The sequence below is a fragment of the Eucalyptus grandis genome, chromosome 1 (genome assembly GCF_016545825.1).
Source record: "Eucalyptus grandis isolate ANBG69807.140 chromosome 1, ASM1654582v1, whole genome shotgun sequence".
NCBI classification, from domain to species: Eukaryota; Viridiplantae; Streptophyta; class Magnoliopsida; order Myrtales; family Myrtaceae; genus Eucalyptus; species Eucalyptus grandis.
In genome coordinates, this window is record NC_052612.1 from 20,640,132 (window position 1) to 20,656,225 (window position 16,094).

Consider the following 16,094-nt stretch of genomic DNA (forward strand, 5'->3'; position numbering starts at 1 on the left):
GTACAGTCTTAATGAATAAAAAATTATCCTTAGATATAACATGACATGTACGAGTAAAGACGTATGTGCTTTGTCCTTTTCCAAAGCAAATGATTCTTAAATCTTCTTCCCACGTTTTGGTGATTAGTCAAAGGCTGATGTTGGCACACCCTATTTAAGAAAATGACAATTGCAAATTAGGGGTGTGCAATAGGAACCACACCAACGTGGAACAACCCAGACCATCTGGTTTTGGGCAATTCCCAAAGAGAGCAGTCTGATTTCTGATTCCCACTTTTGGAATTGATTGCCGATCGGTCCGATTCTCGGTTCCAAGGTGGGAACCGGATGGACCAAACTGACCTGATCGGACTAATTAATTTTATATGTATAATATATATTTTTTAAATTTCTTAAGAAACAAATCCTAATTCCTCTCAATTTCTCTCATTTTTCATTTTATTTTTGACTTAAAACAGCAAATTTACTAGTTCCATCGAATTGAACCGAACTGGTTGATCAATCGGTCCAGTTCCCGATTCTACCTCAAAACCAGATCGGTTGGAACCGGACCGGACTAGAAACCGATTAGTCCTACTACAAATAGCATAATAGAAAATACATTCTCAACATTTTCAAAAATAAAAAAAGGCTTACGTTTTTTCCACGCTCTAAATGACTATAACAATACCTAGATTATTGAGTTGACGAAAATAACTTCAGGAGGCTGATGTTTGAGAAGATCTAAGCACGCCCTATTGAGAAAATCACAATTGTGAATAGCATAATAATAAAAAAAAATTTAACTCTTTCAAAAATAAAAAGGACTTACATTATTTCCATGCTTTAAATGGCTATAATACTACATAGATTATTGAGTTGACGAAAAGAACCTTAGAGAACTAATTAATCAAGACCACAAATGGAAAGGGTGAAGGTGTAAAAGTCATGCATTGTCATAAAAATACAAGACTTTCCGTATTAACAAAAAGAAAAAATGTTATTTTCCATTCGTTTTTATAGACTTCTTTTTTTGTTAGAATTTTTTTATAAAGGATTCATTTCCTCTCTTCTTCTTTTTAACGTGCTTAAGCTTATTTTTATAAATTATTTTTTTGTAATGAGTTTGCATCTTTTTGGTGATCTTTGTTATTGACATATTTTAAATATAAATTAAGGTTAATACCACAAAAAACTCTAAATTGGTATATCCGTCACAAATTTATCCCAAACTAATATTTTGACTATCAAAACTTCAAACTAGTACATTTGTGACAAATTTACCTTGAACTAATTTTTTTATTGCCAAAAATCCCAAACTAGTATGTTTGTGACAAATATACCCTTCATTAAATTAGATTCATACCATAAAAAATCACAAAACTAGTACAATTGTAACAAACGGAAAGTAAAATTTCAAATTGGTACATTAATCAACTATCACGTATCATCCAATTCAATAATTTGACAGTAAAATTTAACGAATACTAAAAAAGATAAATTTATCACAAATATACCGATTTGAAATAATTTTGTCAAAGTATACAAATTTGCAATTTTTTATGGTCAAAAAATTAATTTATGGTAAATTTGTCATAGGTGTATCAATTTGAGATTTTTCATGATATTAACCCTATAAATTATAATTTTAAAGAGTTCACAACTTTAACCAAAGAATTATTTATTGAAAAACTTGAAATAGGGAAATTTACATTTATGTAAGTTGAGAGAGTACGGTCTTAATGAATAAAAAATTATCCTTAACCATAACATGACATGCACGAGTAAAGACGTATAGCCTAATGTGCATAGTCTGTTTCCAAAGCAAATAAATTTTCTTCTCGCATTTCGAGAATAGTCAGGTGCTAATATTTGAGGAGATCCAAGCACGCCCTATAAAGAAAATGACAATTGCAATTAGCAAAATAAAGAAAACATTCTTAACTTTTTCAAAAATTAAAAAAAAAAAAGGCTTATTCTATTTTCACGCTCTAAATGGCTGTAACACTCCCTAGATTATTGAGTTGATGAAAATATCTTCAAGAGGCTGATGTTTGAGGAGATCTAAGCACGCCCATTAAGAAAATGAAAATTGCGAATGGTTTAATAAAATAAAATAAAAAAACTGTACTTTTTCAAAAATAAAAAAGGATTACGCTATTTCTATGCTCTAAATGGCCACTCCCTAGATTATTGAGTTGATGAAAATAAGCTTAAGAGAATTAATTAATCAACACCACAAACGGAAAGAGGTGAAAGCATAAAAGTTGCACATTATCAAAAAAAAAAAAAACAAGATTATCTGTGTTAATAAAAACAAATTTATTTTATTTCACCACATTATCTTATTTTCCATTCGCTTTTATGTAGACTTTTTTTTTTTGTCAGAATTTTTTTTATAGGCTTCATTTCCTCTCTTCTACTTTTTAATGTGCTCAAGCTGATTTTTTGTAATGAGTTTGCATCTTTTTGATGATTTTTGTGATTGAAATTTTTTTAATATAAATTATAATCATAAACAGCTCACAACTTTAACCAAAAAATTCTTCTTAGAAAAAATTGAACTAAAGAATTGTATACAACTAGAAGTTATTCTAGATTGAACTTTGGAGATACATAGTAAATAAATATTGCAAATATTTTTAAATAACAGAATCTTAATCATTAAATTTATCGAATACTTGAATATAAGATCATTCTCGTAAAAAAGCAATGAGTATGTAAACTTCCTCGATTTGTTGGGAAAAAATAGTTTAGGAAATGTTAATAAAATTAGAGTTAAGATCCTAAAAAATTCAGAATTGATATACTTGTGATAAATATATCCAAAACTTTTTTTTTTACCATCAAAAATCCTAAACTGGTAGACATTTGATAAATTTACCTCAAATTAATATACTTGTAATAAATTTGTCCTTCATTAGTTTTCGTTAAATTTTATTATCGAATTGCCGAATTATGTTATTGGCGTACCGGTTTGAGATTTTCCTCTCTATTTGTCATAATTGTACCATTTTTGTAGTTTTTTGTAGTATCAATCAATTTAATTGAGGGTATATTTGTCACAAATATACCAGTTTTGAGTTTTTGGCAGTTGAACAAATTAGTTTTGAGTAAATTTGTCATAAATATACCAATTTAGGATTTTTTGCAATCATTTGAGGTAAATTTGTTACGAGTGGTACCAATTTTGGGTTTTCATGGTTAAGAAATTAGCTTAAAGTAAATTTATCACATATGTACAAGTTTGGGGTTTTTTAGGATATTGATCATAAAAATTATTAGATTGATTAATCTATAGTAAAGGTATATTTTTCCTTTTTCATGAATCTTACCATTAATAGAATCTTGGGAAAAGTATCAAAAAGTTCTAAAGCTATTACATCAACACCAATTTAGTCTTGAACTTTTTATTTGTGCCAATTTAGTCATAAATATTTTAACATTGTGCCAGTTAAATCTTCTTAGCTAATTTTGGCCATATTTTGCTGGCGTGGACTCATGCTAGCCTACATGACACCATCGATGTTAACGTGAATATTTTTTAATAATATATTAATAATTTTTCAATTCTTTAATTATTTTTCTCAATTTTTTTTATTTTTTTTTTTCCTTTCTTCTTCCTTTGACCGATGATTGACCACCGGCCATGACAGGGTAAGTTGGCCTCGCCAAACTAGCGAGGGGAGCCCTCATCGTGGGTCACTCTCACCCGCCCAAGCCTCGCTTGTGGCAAGCAACAACAATCCTCACCCAAGTGAGGGCAACTAGCCTTGCCATGGTTGGTGGTTGGTCACGGCCAAAGGAAGAAGAAAGGCAAAAAAAGAAAAAAAAATGAAAATATACTATTAAAAATTGTCCACGTCAATGATGCCACATATGCTAGCTGACATGCATGTCAATCAAAATCTAGTCAAAATTAATTGGAAAGACTAAATTAGCATTAGATCAAAAGATTTAGACCTAAATTAGTATAGAAAAATATTTATGACTAAATTGACACAAATATAATAAGTTTACGACTTTTTTGACACTTTTTCAATAGAATCTTAGCGAGAGCTAGTTTAGACCATATAAATCTTTGAGGGTGTCTAAAGTTATTTTAGGATTAAAAAATAACATGACCATAAAAAAATAAACAGCTCTTTATAAAGATATTTTTCCTTCCTTTAATCTACCATTGTTACCGACCAAAAAAAAAAAAAAATCTACCATTGTTTACCAACAACAGTATCATAACACGTGATGGAAAAATTATCCACTCAATCATAGACTTATTGTACAAATATCAATTCAGTTTTAAAATTTCAATTTTATCAATTTAGCCTTAAATCTTTTCTTAAAATTTCAATGTAATTATTCAAATCAATTTTTGTTGAAAATTGACAACTATCTTATGTGGTATACATTGTCATGTCAATAATTTCCAATGAAAATTAGTTAGAATGATTAAATTTTTATAATTCCACGCATGTAGTTAAGATTAAATTGACATATATGCAATAGATTTAGGAGTGACATATATGCAATAGTTTATAATTCAATAGATAATTTTTCTGAAGCACGACCTATGGTCATCGACCCGTCTAGGTTTATTAGTTATGATTCCAAAGTTCCCAAGTTCGTGGATGTTGGTGAAAACAAAAGTGGACTCCACTTTTCATTTTATTTTATTTAAAAAAAAATTATGGCGTTTGGTCACTGGTCAGAAAGAACGGACCCGACTTCAAAGTCCTTTTTCACTTCGATGTGTACAAACCTCCTCATTTCTTATTATTGACCAATGCCCATTATTGACCAATGCACTTTGTTCATCCATATCCAATGAGGAAATTTCCAAATTTTTTAATATATTGGTTAAGAAGCATCTCAGCAATTTGACTACTGTAGCACCGCCTTATTTTAATTATTTAACGAGCGTCCGAATAATTTATCGATAAAATCCCTTTCAAAAAAACTTAAAAAAATCTTGAGGATTTAGCAGACCCTAATAAGATTTAGGAATAGAAAAGGTAAAAAATGGAACACTCCCTAGATTATTGAGTTGATGAAAATATGTTCAAGAGGCTGATGCTTGAGGAGATCAAAGCACGCCCATTAAGAAAATGAGAATTGCGAATAGTCTAATAAAAAAACTTTACTTTTTCAAAAATAAAAAAGGATTACGCTATTTCTATGCCCTAAATGGCCACTCCCTAGATTATTGAGTTGATGAAAATAACCTTAAGAGAATTAACTAATCAACACCACAAAGGGAAAGAGTGAAAGCATAAAAGTTGCACATTATCAAAAAAATACAAGATTATCCGTGTTAATAAAAACAAATTTATTTTATTTCACCACATTATCTTATTTTTCATTCGCTTTTATGTAGACTTTTTTTTTGTCAGAATTTTTTTATAGGCTTCATTTCCTCTCTTCTACTTTTTAATGTGCTCAAGCTGATTTTTTGTAATGAGATTGCATCTTTTTGATGATTTTTGTGATTGAGATTTTTTAAATATAAATTATAATCATAAACAGTTCACAACTTTAACCAAAAAATTCTTCTTAGAAAAACTTGAACTAAAGAATTGTATACAACTAGAAGTTATTCTAGATTGAACTTTGGAGATACATTGCAAATAAATATTTCTAATATTTTTAAATAACAGAATCTTAATCATTAAATTTATCAAATACTTGAATATAAGATCATTCTCGTAAAAAAGCAACGAGCATGTAAACTTCCTCGATTTGTTGGGAAAAAAATAGTTTAGGAAATGTTAATAAAAATTAGGTTAAGATCCTAAAAATTTAAAACCGATAAACTTGTAATAAATATATCCAAAGCTTTTTTTACCATCAAAACCCCAAACTGGTACACATTTGATAAATTTACCTCAAACTAATATACTTGTAATAAATTTTTCATTCATTAGTTTCCGTTAAATTTTATTATCGAATTGCCGAATTATTATACATGACAATTTATTAGTGTACCGGTTTGAGATTTTCCTTTCTATTTGTCATAGTTGTACAATTTTTGTAGTTTTTTGTAGTATCAATCCAATTTAATTGAGGATATATTTGTCACAAATATACCAGTTTTGAGTTTTTGGCAATCGAACAAATTAGTTTGGAGTAAATTTGTCATAAGTATACTAGTTTAGGATTTTTTATGGTCATTTGAAGTAAATTTGTTACGAGTGGTACCAATTTTGGGTTTTCATGGTTAAAAAATTAGCTTTGAGTAAATTTATCACATATGTACAAGTTTGAGGTTTTTTAGGATATTGATCATAAAAATTATTAGATTGATTAATCTATAGTAAAGGTATATTTTTCCTTTTTCATGAATCTTACCATTAATAGAATCTTAGGAAAATTATCAGAAAGTTCTAAAGCTATTACATTGACACCAATTTAGTCTTGAACTTTTTATTTGTGCCAATTTAGTCATAAACATTTTGACATAGTGCTAATTAAATTTGTTTAACTAATTTTGGCCATATTTTGCTAACGTGGACTCATGCTAGCCTACATGACACCATCGACATGAATGTGAATATTTGTTAATAATATATTAATAATTTGTCGATTCTTTAATTATTTTTTCTCAATTTTTCTTTTTCTTTTTCCTTTCTTCTTCCTTTGACCGATGATTGACCACCGGCCATGACAGGGTAAGTTGGCCTCACCAAACTGGCGAGGGAGCCCTCATCGGGGTCACTCTCACCCGCCCAAGCCTCGCTTGTGGCAAGCGACAGCAACCCTCACCCAAGTGAGGGCAACTAGTTTTGCCATGGTTGGTGGCCAGTCACGGCCAAAGGAAGAAGAAAGGCAAAAAAAGAAAAAATAATGGAAAAAATAATTAAAAGTATATTATTAAAATTTGTCCACATTAATGGTGCCACATAAGCTAGCTGACATGCATGTCAATCAAAATCTAGCCAAAATTAATTGGAAAGACTAAATTAGCATTAGATCAAAAGGTTTAGACCTAAATTGACATAAAAAAATGTTATGACTAAATTGACACAAATATAATAGGCCGATGACTTTTTTGACACTTTTTCCATAGAATCTTAGCGAGAGCTAGTTTAGACCATACAAATCTTTGAGGGTGCCTAAAGTTATTTTAGGATTAAAAAATAACATGAGCCATAAAAAAATAAACAGCTCTTTATAAAGATATTTTTCCTTCCTTTAAGTCTACCATTGTTTACCAACAACAATATCATAACACGTGATGGAAAAATTATCCACTCAATCATAGACCTATTGTACAAATATCAATTCAATCTTAAAATTTCAACTTTATCAATTTAGCCTAAATCTTTCCGTAAAATTTCAATGTAGTTATTCCAATTAATTTTTGTCGAAAATTGACAACTGTCTTATGTGGTCTACATCGCCATGTCAATAATTTCCAATGAAAATTGGTTAGAATGACTAAATTTTTATAATTCCACGTAGGTAGTTAAGATTAAATTGACATTCATACAATAAGTTTATAATTCAATAGATAATTTTTCCGAAGCACGACCTACGGTCATCAACCCGTCTAGGTTTATTAGTTATGATTCCAAAGTTCCCAAGTTCGTGGATGCTGGTGAAAACAAAAGTGGACTCCACTTTTCGTGTTTTTTTTTTTTTTTTTTTATGGCGTTTGGTCACTGGTCAGAAAGAACGGACCGGACTTCAAAGTCCTTTTCACTTCGATGTGCACAAACCTCCTCATTAATGTATCCCATTATTGACCAATGCCCATTATTGACCAATGCACTTTGTTCATCCATATCCAATGAGGAAATTTTCAATTTTTTTAATATATTGGTTAAGAAGCACTCAGCAATTTGACTACTGTAGCACCGCCTTATTTTAATTATTCAACGAGCGTCCGAATAAATTTTCAATAAAATCCCTTTCAAAACTTAAAAAAATCTTTGCTCTGAGGATTTAGCATACCCTAATAAGATTTAGGAATACAAAAGGTAAAAAATGTCTGGCGTGGACCCATAAAGCTGGACACCGACCGGCGTACGTCGTTGTCTCCGGACGATCGAAATTCTTCATGCCGGCAGCAGCAAATTTAGAAAATTCATCAGTCAACGATGATCAAAATTCCATTATTTTTTCCGGTCTTAATCATTCGACATTATTCAGCCGAAGAATAATTCTTTCACTGGGATTGTGCATAGCGCTGATTCCACCAACGCGCATACGCAAACATCGTACCGAAAGACATTTCATATCTTTCCAGACGTTCCAACTTTCCCATGGCTGCAATTTTTCCAGATGTCCGGATGCTTTCGTTTAAGTCTGGTCCAACATTTCGGGGAAAAAGAAAGGAAAAGTAACGTCTGTTTCAGGGAACATCTAGCGTAGGAGACGGGGCCGGATTAGAAACACGGGCATTGTGCGTTAAAATCTCAGACTGGCGCACTTAAGATTGATCTGATCTCGGACTGGGGTCGAAGGGAGCATGTTAGATTGCCTTCGACCGATATGATTTCGAGCAAAATTGATTTTGCCTAGTCGAACAGGCAGAACAGAACAAGACACCACGCTCGGGTGTAACGATTTCTTAGCCAAGCAAAACTACAAATTAATCCAGCATGATCCCAGGTTTGTTCTATTTTGCCCGACCAAAGATTTCAAGTCTGAGAAGTTCACTTGGAAATCATAGTGAAGGCATGAAACTGAAACCTAATCTAAATTTCACTCTGTCATACACAAGAATTTCACCCAGAACCAAAAGGTAAAACACAAAAAGATCAGGTTTTCTATAGTATAGCCACTTTGCTCTTAGTTTTATTGTTTTGGGCTTGGGGGCCTCAAATCTGCAGAGAAGAGAATCATCGTTTGCTTGAAGCCTTTCAATCAAAGTTGAAAGCCCAAATCCTCTTTTTTTGGGCAACTTTTTGGGCAAATAATGACCAAAAGATTCTTAACCCGGATCTGATTTCAGAAAAACATACAATAATAAATAACCATATGCGAATGAAATGCACAAATTCGGTCTCTTAAAGGCATGACAAGAATTAAAGAAGCAAAACAATGACCGGTCACCGAGATGTGTTCAGTAAAATCCAGAACATCCCGAGTACAAGTAAAAGAGAGGCCTGGAATGGTTATTATAACAGTACTCGAGATGATGAATGAGCACTTGTGTTTTGGAAAATGAATGAATCAACAGATTCCCAACATGAACATACAACAATTTTCCTCCATTTTCTCCAAAAATTATTGACTAATCTCTTCAAATACAAAATTGGTGATGTGAAACAGAAGAAAGTAGTAAATCTTAAATTTACAAAAGCCTGTTTTACACCTAAGCATTTCAAAGACTGATAGATGAAGTTGAGAATTACGGAATGAAGCCAAAATTTAATGGCTGACCCATGAAAAGGAAATAAGAGTATATAAAACTGGGTTGATGCTTAGAAGAGACAACCGATAAAATGATCAACAAATTCACTCCAGCCTCAGTAGAATTCGGGCCTATCTTGTAAGGAGGAAAGTGGACGCTGATTAGTTTCTCTTTCAACACGACCCATTCTCTGAGGTGGCCATACAACGTGGGTCACTCTTCCACGAATCAAACCTAGAGGGATCTGCCAATGAAATGCATTAAATCCATTAAATGAAATGAGAGATTACATCTAGACCACATATAGATTGCGTGAACCACATGCAAATAAGCCTCCACACTTCATCAGAAGCATGTTGACATTATCCTCAGAGAAGAACCGACATAGCATAAGAGTAAACTTTAAAGCAAAGGCAAGTTGCGTGTAAGTAAACACCCAACTCCTACAAATTATTACAAAAAGATTGTACCTAAGCAAGGGGATCAATGCAAGCGCAAAAAGTCTTGAAAGTAAATATAATCTACACGTCTAAGGCACTGATTATTAATAGGATTTCTCAGCTCATTCGGGTCACATGTTGAAAACTTCAACCACTAGTTGTTCCAAAAACACAATGTTCTATCATGCAAAACTCTCTTTACGGCTTCCAGAGAAATTATCCAAGTAACTTAAAAGATCAGAAACTTTTTTTAGCATTCCATGGTGGCAACTTGTGTACAACTTCTCCATCCTATTAAGATAAGAAAGTCTACAAGATCGTTGAGAAAACAAAAATTCCCACAGGACATTACCGAGTCACAACTTTAGTGGCTAGTCAATATGATACAGATAAGCTGTGATATAAAAACCTAAATGTAAGAAAAGACTGCCAACTCACCGGGCCAAAGGATCTTGAATCCAGACTAGAAACAGAATTATCTCCCTCAACCCAAAAATGTCCTTCTGGAACCTTCAACACATCGTCCATATTGGGTGTTCCTATCCAGTCACCTGGCAATCCTATTATCCTCTTTATGTGTTTCTCCTTGTGATTGCTTGGCGAGCTGCAAGAGATTTCGTAATCAGATTACAGAAGCAAAATGATGCTTGAAAGAGTAGTTACACAGATGATCACCACATTTCAATTTACTTAAAATTCACCACCCAATCTTGATAGAACATGAAGATTGCCAAAAAGAGGAGATTCAATGATAGGCTCCCCTGCTATTTCCAAGGTCGATGCTGACGTCAGAGAATTAAGATCCCACACCAAAACCATTTTTGGCACAACAGGTTCTAAGACATCTAATAGGCTATTATTACATTTTAGTAGTTTGATGAGGTCTTCAACATCAAGGGTCCAGCCCTTCCCAGTCTGTGTCTTGAATCTCAAAAATTCGTCAAGGGTCCTCATGTGCATAATGACAGCAAGTGGTTTATATGGTATCAGAATTTTACATATCATGTCTGCAGCATGTTTTGCTCCATGTATCTTGTAATTGTGAGATGATATGACCAGATCAGATAGCACAGATCCTAAGCAGTGAGGTACACTGGTTTTGAAATACAAATTAAGCATCAACAACAGGAAAGAGACAGTTACCTGAAGACTACAACATCACCATGTGAAAATCTGTACTTGTCAAGGCAAAATTTCTCCACCAACACATAGTCATCTGCACTGAGAGCGACTATCGGTCAGCATCATAGACACTTGGACACATAAAGATAATAAAGCAGTTCACCACAATTTGAGTGATCTTGAGCTCATAATGTTTCAAATAATCATCTGTAGAAACATCAAAGGACACTGGTACCTAACTGGTGTCACTTCTTGGATTAAATGCTGGAGACATAGACGAGCCACGAACAGACACTATACTTGCATATCGATCTGAAACAGTAAGCCCAATCAAACCAACTGTAAAATACTTTTTTGTGATATCCCATAAAAGGCTTCGTGTTCCCATAGCAAAGTCCTGTTGTGAATAGACAAACTTCATGAACTCCTTCAAGCCATCTATATCATGCAGTATGATCAACAGCAAGCACCACACGAACAGGAAGTGCCTATCAGAAATGCATTGGCATTCCTCAATAGTGAAAGCAATAACTCCCAGAAGAAAGTTGAAATTTACATAAGGCATAAAGAAATATGCCTCAATTAAGGCTTGTACATTCTTGATGACTTTCAGAATCAAGTCAATGACAAGAAGTTGCCATCTAGAATAGACCTAACAATGGACAAAATGAAAACAAAGGACACTCAAGATTGAGAGACGACAACTGAACTGAATCTCATATACCTACAAGAATTTGCCATACGGAGAAACTGCAGAATGGTAATGCAGCCAGTTCAGAACACTGCACCATAAAACATCCACCACCAAGGCCCCAAACAATGTTAAACATGTTGGTCTATGTGTGTTTGCTAAATCGGCCAGACCCATGAGTTGTATCTTAAGCCCATGGCCTTGTAGCCTGTCTATTTCTAAGAGAGCTTCTCGCTAGTCTTAGGGTGGTCTGAAAATTAGAAGACACGAGAGAAAAGAGAGATAGAGGGTTTAGGGCATTCTACTCGTTCAAGGTTGCTTTTGCATTCATGATGGAAGGCATGAGCGTGAGTTTTCTAATTCTTCTTCTACAAAGTTGTACCAAGCTTCCAAGTAAGTAATGTTAGCTCTTAGAGAAAGTGGTTAGCACATGCTTGTAATTCGCAGTGGGTGTTGTAATAGCTTGTGTATGGAAGAGCTCACTGCATGTTCTAGGTGTGGTTGAACCTCATGTATTTTAATGAAATGGATTAGTAGATTCCATTGCCCATTGTTTTTCTCCTTTTACATAGAAAGGGTTTTCCACATTGATTTTGGTGTTGCTACAGTTTTCAAATCCTCTCTTCTAGCTTCCATTATCTGATTGTGGCCGTTGGTGGTTGCCTTGGTTGGTTAACTTCATGTCTCACCTACAAGTGGAAGGTTCTTGCTTCCCGACAAAACAATACCCAGCGAAAAGGTGAGTCAAATCGTGACAGCAGTTACAGACTTACAGTAGAATAATTAAACAAGATATGCATCAGAGGCAAGATATTGGACAAGGAAGAATGGTGAATGGCCCGTGCCTAGCTCAGTGGAGGGCAAAGAAGATTCAACAGTAATCTAGGATTCCTGTGCATGAAGTTTGACCTGTGTAACAATTACTCAAAGTCGAATTTACTAATCCCGTGCCCAATATCTCTGTGACATATCTCACCATACTCAGAAATACAGAGGAGAGGAGCTACATATCCATAGAGAACCACGGGCAAGAAAACTAGCCATATTTCCCCAACGTCCCGTAACATCACCACCATTTCACATCAAAATAAGCCAGACAAGCCCTGACTCCAATTCCACCACTTACTGGAAAATGCACAAGTGAGAAAACAACAAAAATTTTAATCAAATCAACCGCAATGATGACAGAAGAACAAAAGCTGGGAACCCAGTAGAGAAGAGGTCGAAATCCAAATCATTGTCAAAAACTCACCGCCAAGAACCAACCAGATACCAAAAGTTTCTATGAAAGAAGCGAAATTTCAGAGCATCCGCAAATGATGTGCTAAAATCTTGCGACAAGGCCAACGCCAGAGAAACTGCCAAAGAAAGTGATGAAAGGAAACTCACCAAATTAGGTTGTGGCTGCCAAAGATAATGGAATTTCAGAGATTGGAATCAGTGGCGATGAATCTTGAAAACTATCGTGCGTGAGAGAGAGAGAGAGGGGATTATACAGCTCCCCACTGATCAGAGCTGCGTGACAGCAGGAGCTACAGCAACGAGCTGGAGACTAAAGCCGCTTCAGTGAAGCGTGAAGAAAGAAGGATTAATCAACCAAGAAGTCCGCAGTACTAATTGACAGAAAGAGAGCAGAGCAGATACCAAACTTTCAAAAGAGAAATAAAGATACCATACGTTAAAAAAGATGATCCAGAAATCTGCATCATTACCCAAAAGCATAATAGTTAATTCTAATTCGCTCCCATTTCCTTCCGGAATAAGGATTCAGCAATCGTTGCTTGTTTCTTTTGCACAACAAACTGTAGCCCGTCTCACTCTCTTCCTCAGCAAGCTAACAACACAAGCAAACGCAGCCTTTCACTCAAAACAAGTAAGGCCACTTCGTTTCGCAGAGGAACCTCCCCAGCCCACCAAATTCACATTCCAGACAATCGAAGCTCTCACCTTTGAAATGTCTCTTGAATTCACCAAGGCCAATGATGAAACCCCCGCAACCAAGAAACGCCCAAGATCAAATTTTTCAGAGCCGCGGCGAGCTCAATGAAAAAACCCCACAACACCCTCATCCGAGATCCTAGAATCAAACCCACCAACGCCGAATCGAACAGCTTAGAGCGGAAGAAACGACGTTCTATGGAACTACGATGAAGACCAAGACAAGGGAAAAAAAACTCAAGACAGAGAGAGAGAGAGAGAGATGGAAATGGGCTTACTTAGATCAGACCTGAGGGGAAGAGATAAGCGACGGAGGCGCGCGACGACGGCGCGCGACGACGGCGCGCAACGGGAGCGGCGGCGGACGACTAATGAGAGATGCGCGACGGCGGGAGCTACAGCGACAAACCGGAGACGAAGCGCGAAGAAGGTTGCCACCGGTTTTCTTTTTCGCCCCTTCACTATTGATTAATTACGCAACCTCCTTAAAGAATAAAGCATGCTTTATTGCTTTTTATAAAGTAAAAAAGCAAATTTTGATTTTATGTCAAAATTTGAAAAATTATAATAGCATGAGAAAAGTTAGGAAGCACTGATATTTTTCAAAAACCTTCGTATTATTTCAAACACCCTAACTCTCGATTAATAGGTGTCGAAAATCCAACACATGGTCAGCTCTCTTAACACGCTTCGACATATCATTTTAACATGCATGGAATTAATTTTAATAAATGAGCGGTCAAAATGCAAATATATAAAAAAAAAAAAATAATAAAAATAATAAAGGGGAAAGAAGAAAATTTTTATTTTCTTCATTTGTAACTCTCACTTCCGACACAATTCTCCCTCCTCTCAGTGAGTGCCGCTCCTCTTACGGCGTCATTCAAAATCGAAACAATAAATGATATTAACAAATGATGAATTAATTTTACCAAAAAAAAAACAAATGATGGATTAATATTTTCAATGTAAATTCATTATAGGCTCTTTTTTAATATTTATTTATTTCTGAATTTGAATCAAATTAATTTAATTGAAATAATCATAAAAATGATAATTTATTTTATATATATATATATATATAACATATATTTAATATATAATGTGTTTCAATATGTCGAAATTCTCTATTTTTTGAAGGGAAAATGTCACAAATAGTTCCTGAACTTTTATCTAATATTCAATTTCATCAATGAGTTTTCGATTTGCTCAATTTTGTTCCTAAACTTTCATCTAATGCTCAATTTCATCCTTGAGCTTTCAATTTATTCAATTTAGTCCCTGAACTTTCATCTAATGTTCAATTTCATCCTTGACTATTTGAAAATTGACTAATTTCGTTCTTCCGTTAGTTAAAGTTAATGGAATTGTCTTACATAACTTTTAGTCTCTTAAATATAAAATAAAAAAAGGACATGTGGAATATCCACATGAAAATTACCTTTAAAACAAGTCAAATTGTGGCCATCATCTAAAAAAGAGATATATAACCACTTATTATCTCTATTTTTGTGATCGGTGCTCTCATCTCTAGCCGTCCCCTAATTTTTTTCCTTTCTTAAGATATATATTGACTCATAATTCTAGTAATCCAACTTAGTTCCACATGATCAATTAATGCTCCATGTCATCACTTAACAATTTGAACAAACGTAAGGATTAGATGGGATATTTGTTAATAGTTCAGGGATCAAATTGAGCAAATCGAAAACTCATGGATGAAATTGAACATTAGATGAAAATTTATGGACCAAATTAAGCAAATCGAAAGTTCAAGGATGAAATTGAACATTATATGAAAGTTCAGGGACCAAATTGAGTAAATCGAAAGCTCATTGATGAAATTGAATATTAGATGAAAGTTCAAGGACCATTTGTGACATTTTCCCTTTTTTGAAAAACAACGTGTCAATATGTTATATCGTGTCGTGTCGTGCTTCAACTTTTTACTTTTGTCAATATAGTCATAAATGTTGTGCAAAATTTAGGACTACATTAACAAAATTGCAAATGTAATCCTCTCCAACAACTATCACCACAAATTGTTGACTCGGCGATCCATGTAAATTGTGGTTTTGAGTAAAGCTATTCATGTCATCGTGCCATGTAATATGGCTAACGAAAATTTAATGCCATGTTAGTGATTTTTGGAGACAATTAATTGGAATGACTAATTAAAAAAATATGCTAAAAAATTAGATTTACATTGGTAAAATTAAAAAATATAGGAGCGAATCAACATTTATACAATAAGTCTATAATTGATTTAGTAATTATTGTCCTAAACCCTGAGCAATATGCTAATATGAGTTTGTAAGAAGTGATAATTTGGTCTGTTGGGTGTGGGGTTTTGCTTAGAAATATGTGAATAATATATACCAAAATAGATGTACGTAAGCGACCATGAGATCAGATGAGAGGTATATATTTTTTCCCTATAAAATCTTAAAAAGGAATATGATCCCTTGCTCAAAATAGCATTATACTGTGACATTTTATATTGAAATTAAAATCAAATTGTTGTGATCGCGTTGCAATTAAAAAGTAAACGTTGTCCGCGTGTCATAAA

General features: G+C 33.8%; 1 protein-coding gene across 11 annotated transcripts; it reads right to left on the minus strand.

The window, feature by feature from the left end:
- Window positions 1-9,170: 9,170 nt before the first annotated feature.
- On the minus strand, window positions 9,171-13,995 carry LOC104419186 (mitochondrial inner membrane protease subunit 2). 11 transcript variants are annotated; one of them, XM_039303526.1, is made up of 7 exons: window positions 13,815-13,995; window positions 13,535-13,664; window positions 12,977-13,148; window positions 11,137-11,384; window positions 10,918-10,990; window positions 10,213-10,378; window positions 9,171-9,578 (listed from the first exon to the last, which is right to left on the minus strand). In XM_039303526.1, the coding sequence occupies exons 4-7, from the start codon at window positions 11,315-11,317 to the stop codon at window positions 9,450-9,452; spliced, it is 549 nt and encodes a 182-aa protein (XP_039159460.1). In that variant the 5' UTR covers window positions 11,318-11,384; window positions 12,977-13,148; window positions 13,535-13,664; window positions 13,815-13,995; the 3' UTR covers window positions 9,171-9,449. The 11 variants fall into 11 exon arrangements, with proteins under 11 accessions (XP_039159460.1, XP_039159471.1, XP_018726383.1 ...); XM_039303537.1 differs by lacking the exon at window positions 12,977-13,148 and adding an exon at window positions 12,840-12,945 and having other exon boundaries at window positions 11,137-11,293; window positions 13,804-13,995; XM_018870838.2 differs by having other exon boundaries at window positions 12,977-13,139; window positions 13,804-13,995.
- Window positions 13,996-16,094: the final 2,099 nt, after the last annotated feature.

Coding starts and splice junctions, on each gene's coding strand:
- LOC104419186 (XM_018870804.2), bottom strand. CDS start 11,461: ATGCCTTATGTAAATTTCAACTTTCTTCTGGGAGTTATTGCTTTCACT. Junction 10,991..11,136: donor TAATCCAAGAAGTGACACCA/GTTAGGTACCAG, acceptor CTCTCAGTGCAG/ATGACTATGTGTTGGTGGAG. Junction 9,579..10,212: donor ATTCAAGATCCTTTGGCCCG/GTGAGTTGGCAG, acceptor TTTCATTGGCAG/ATCCCTCTAGGTTTGATTCG.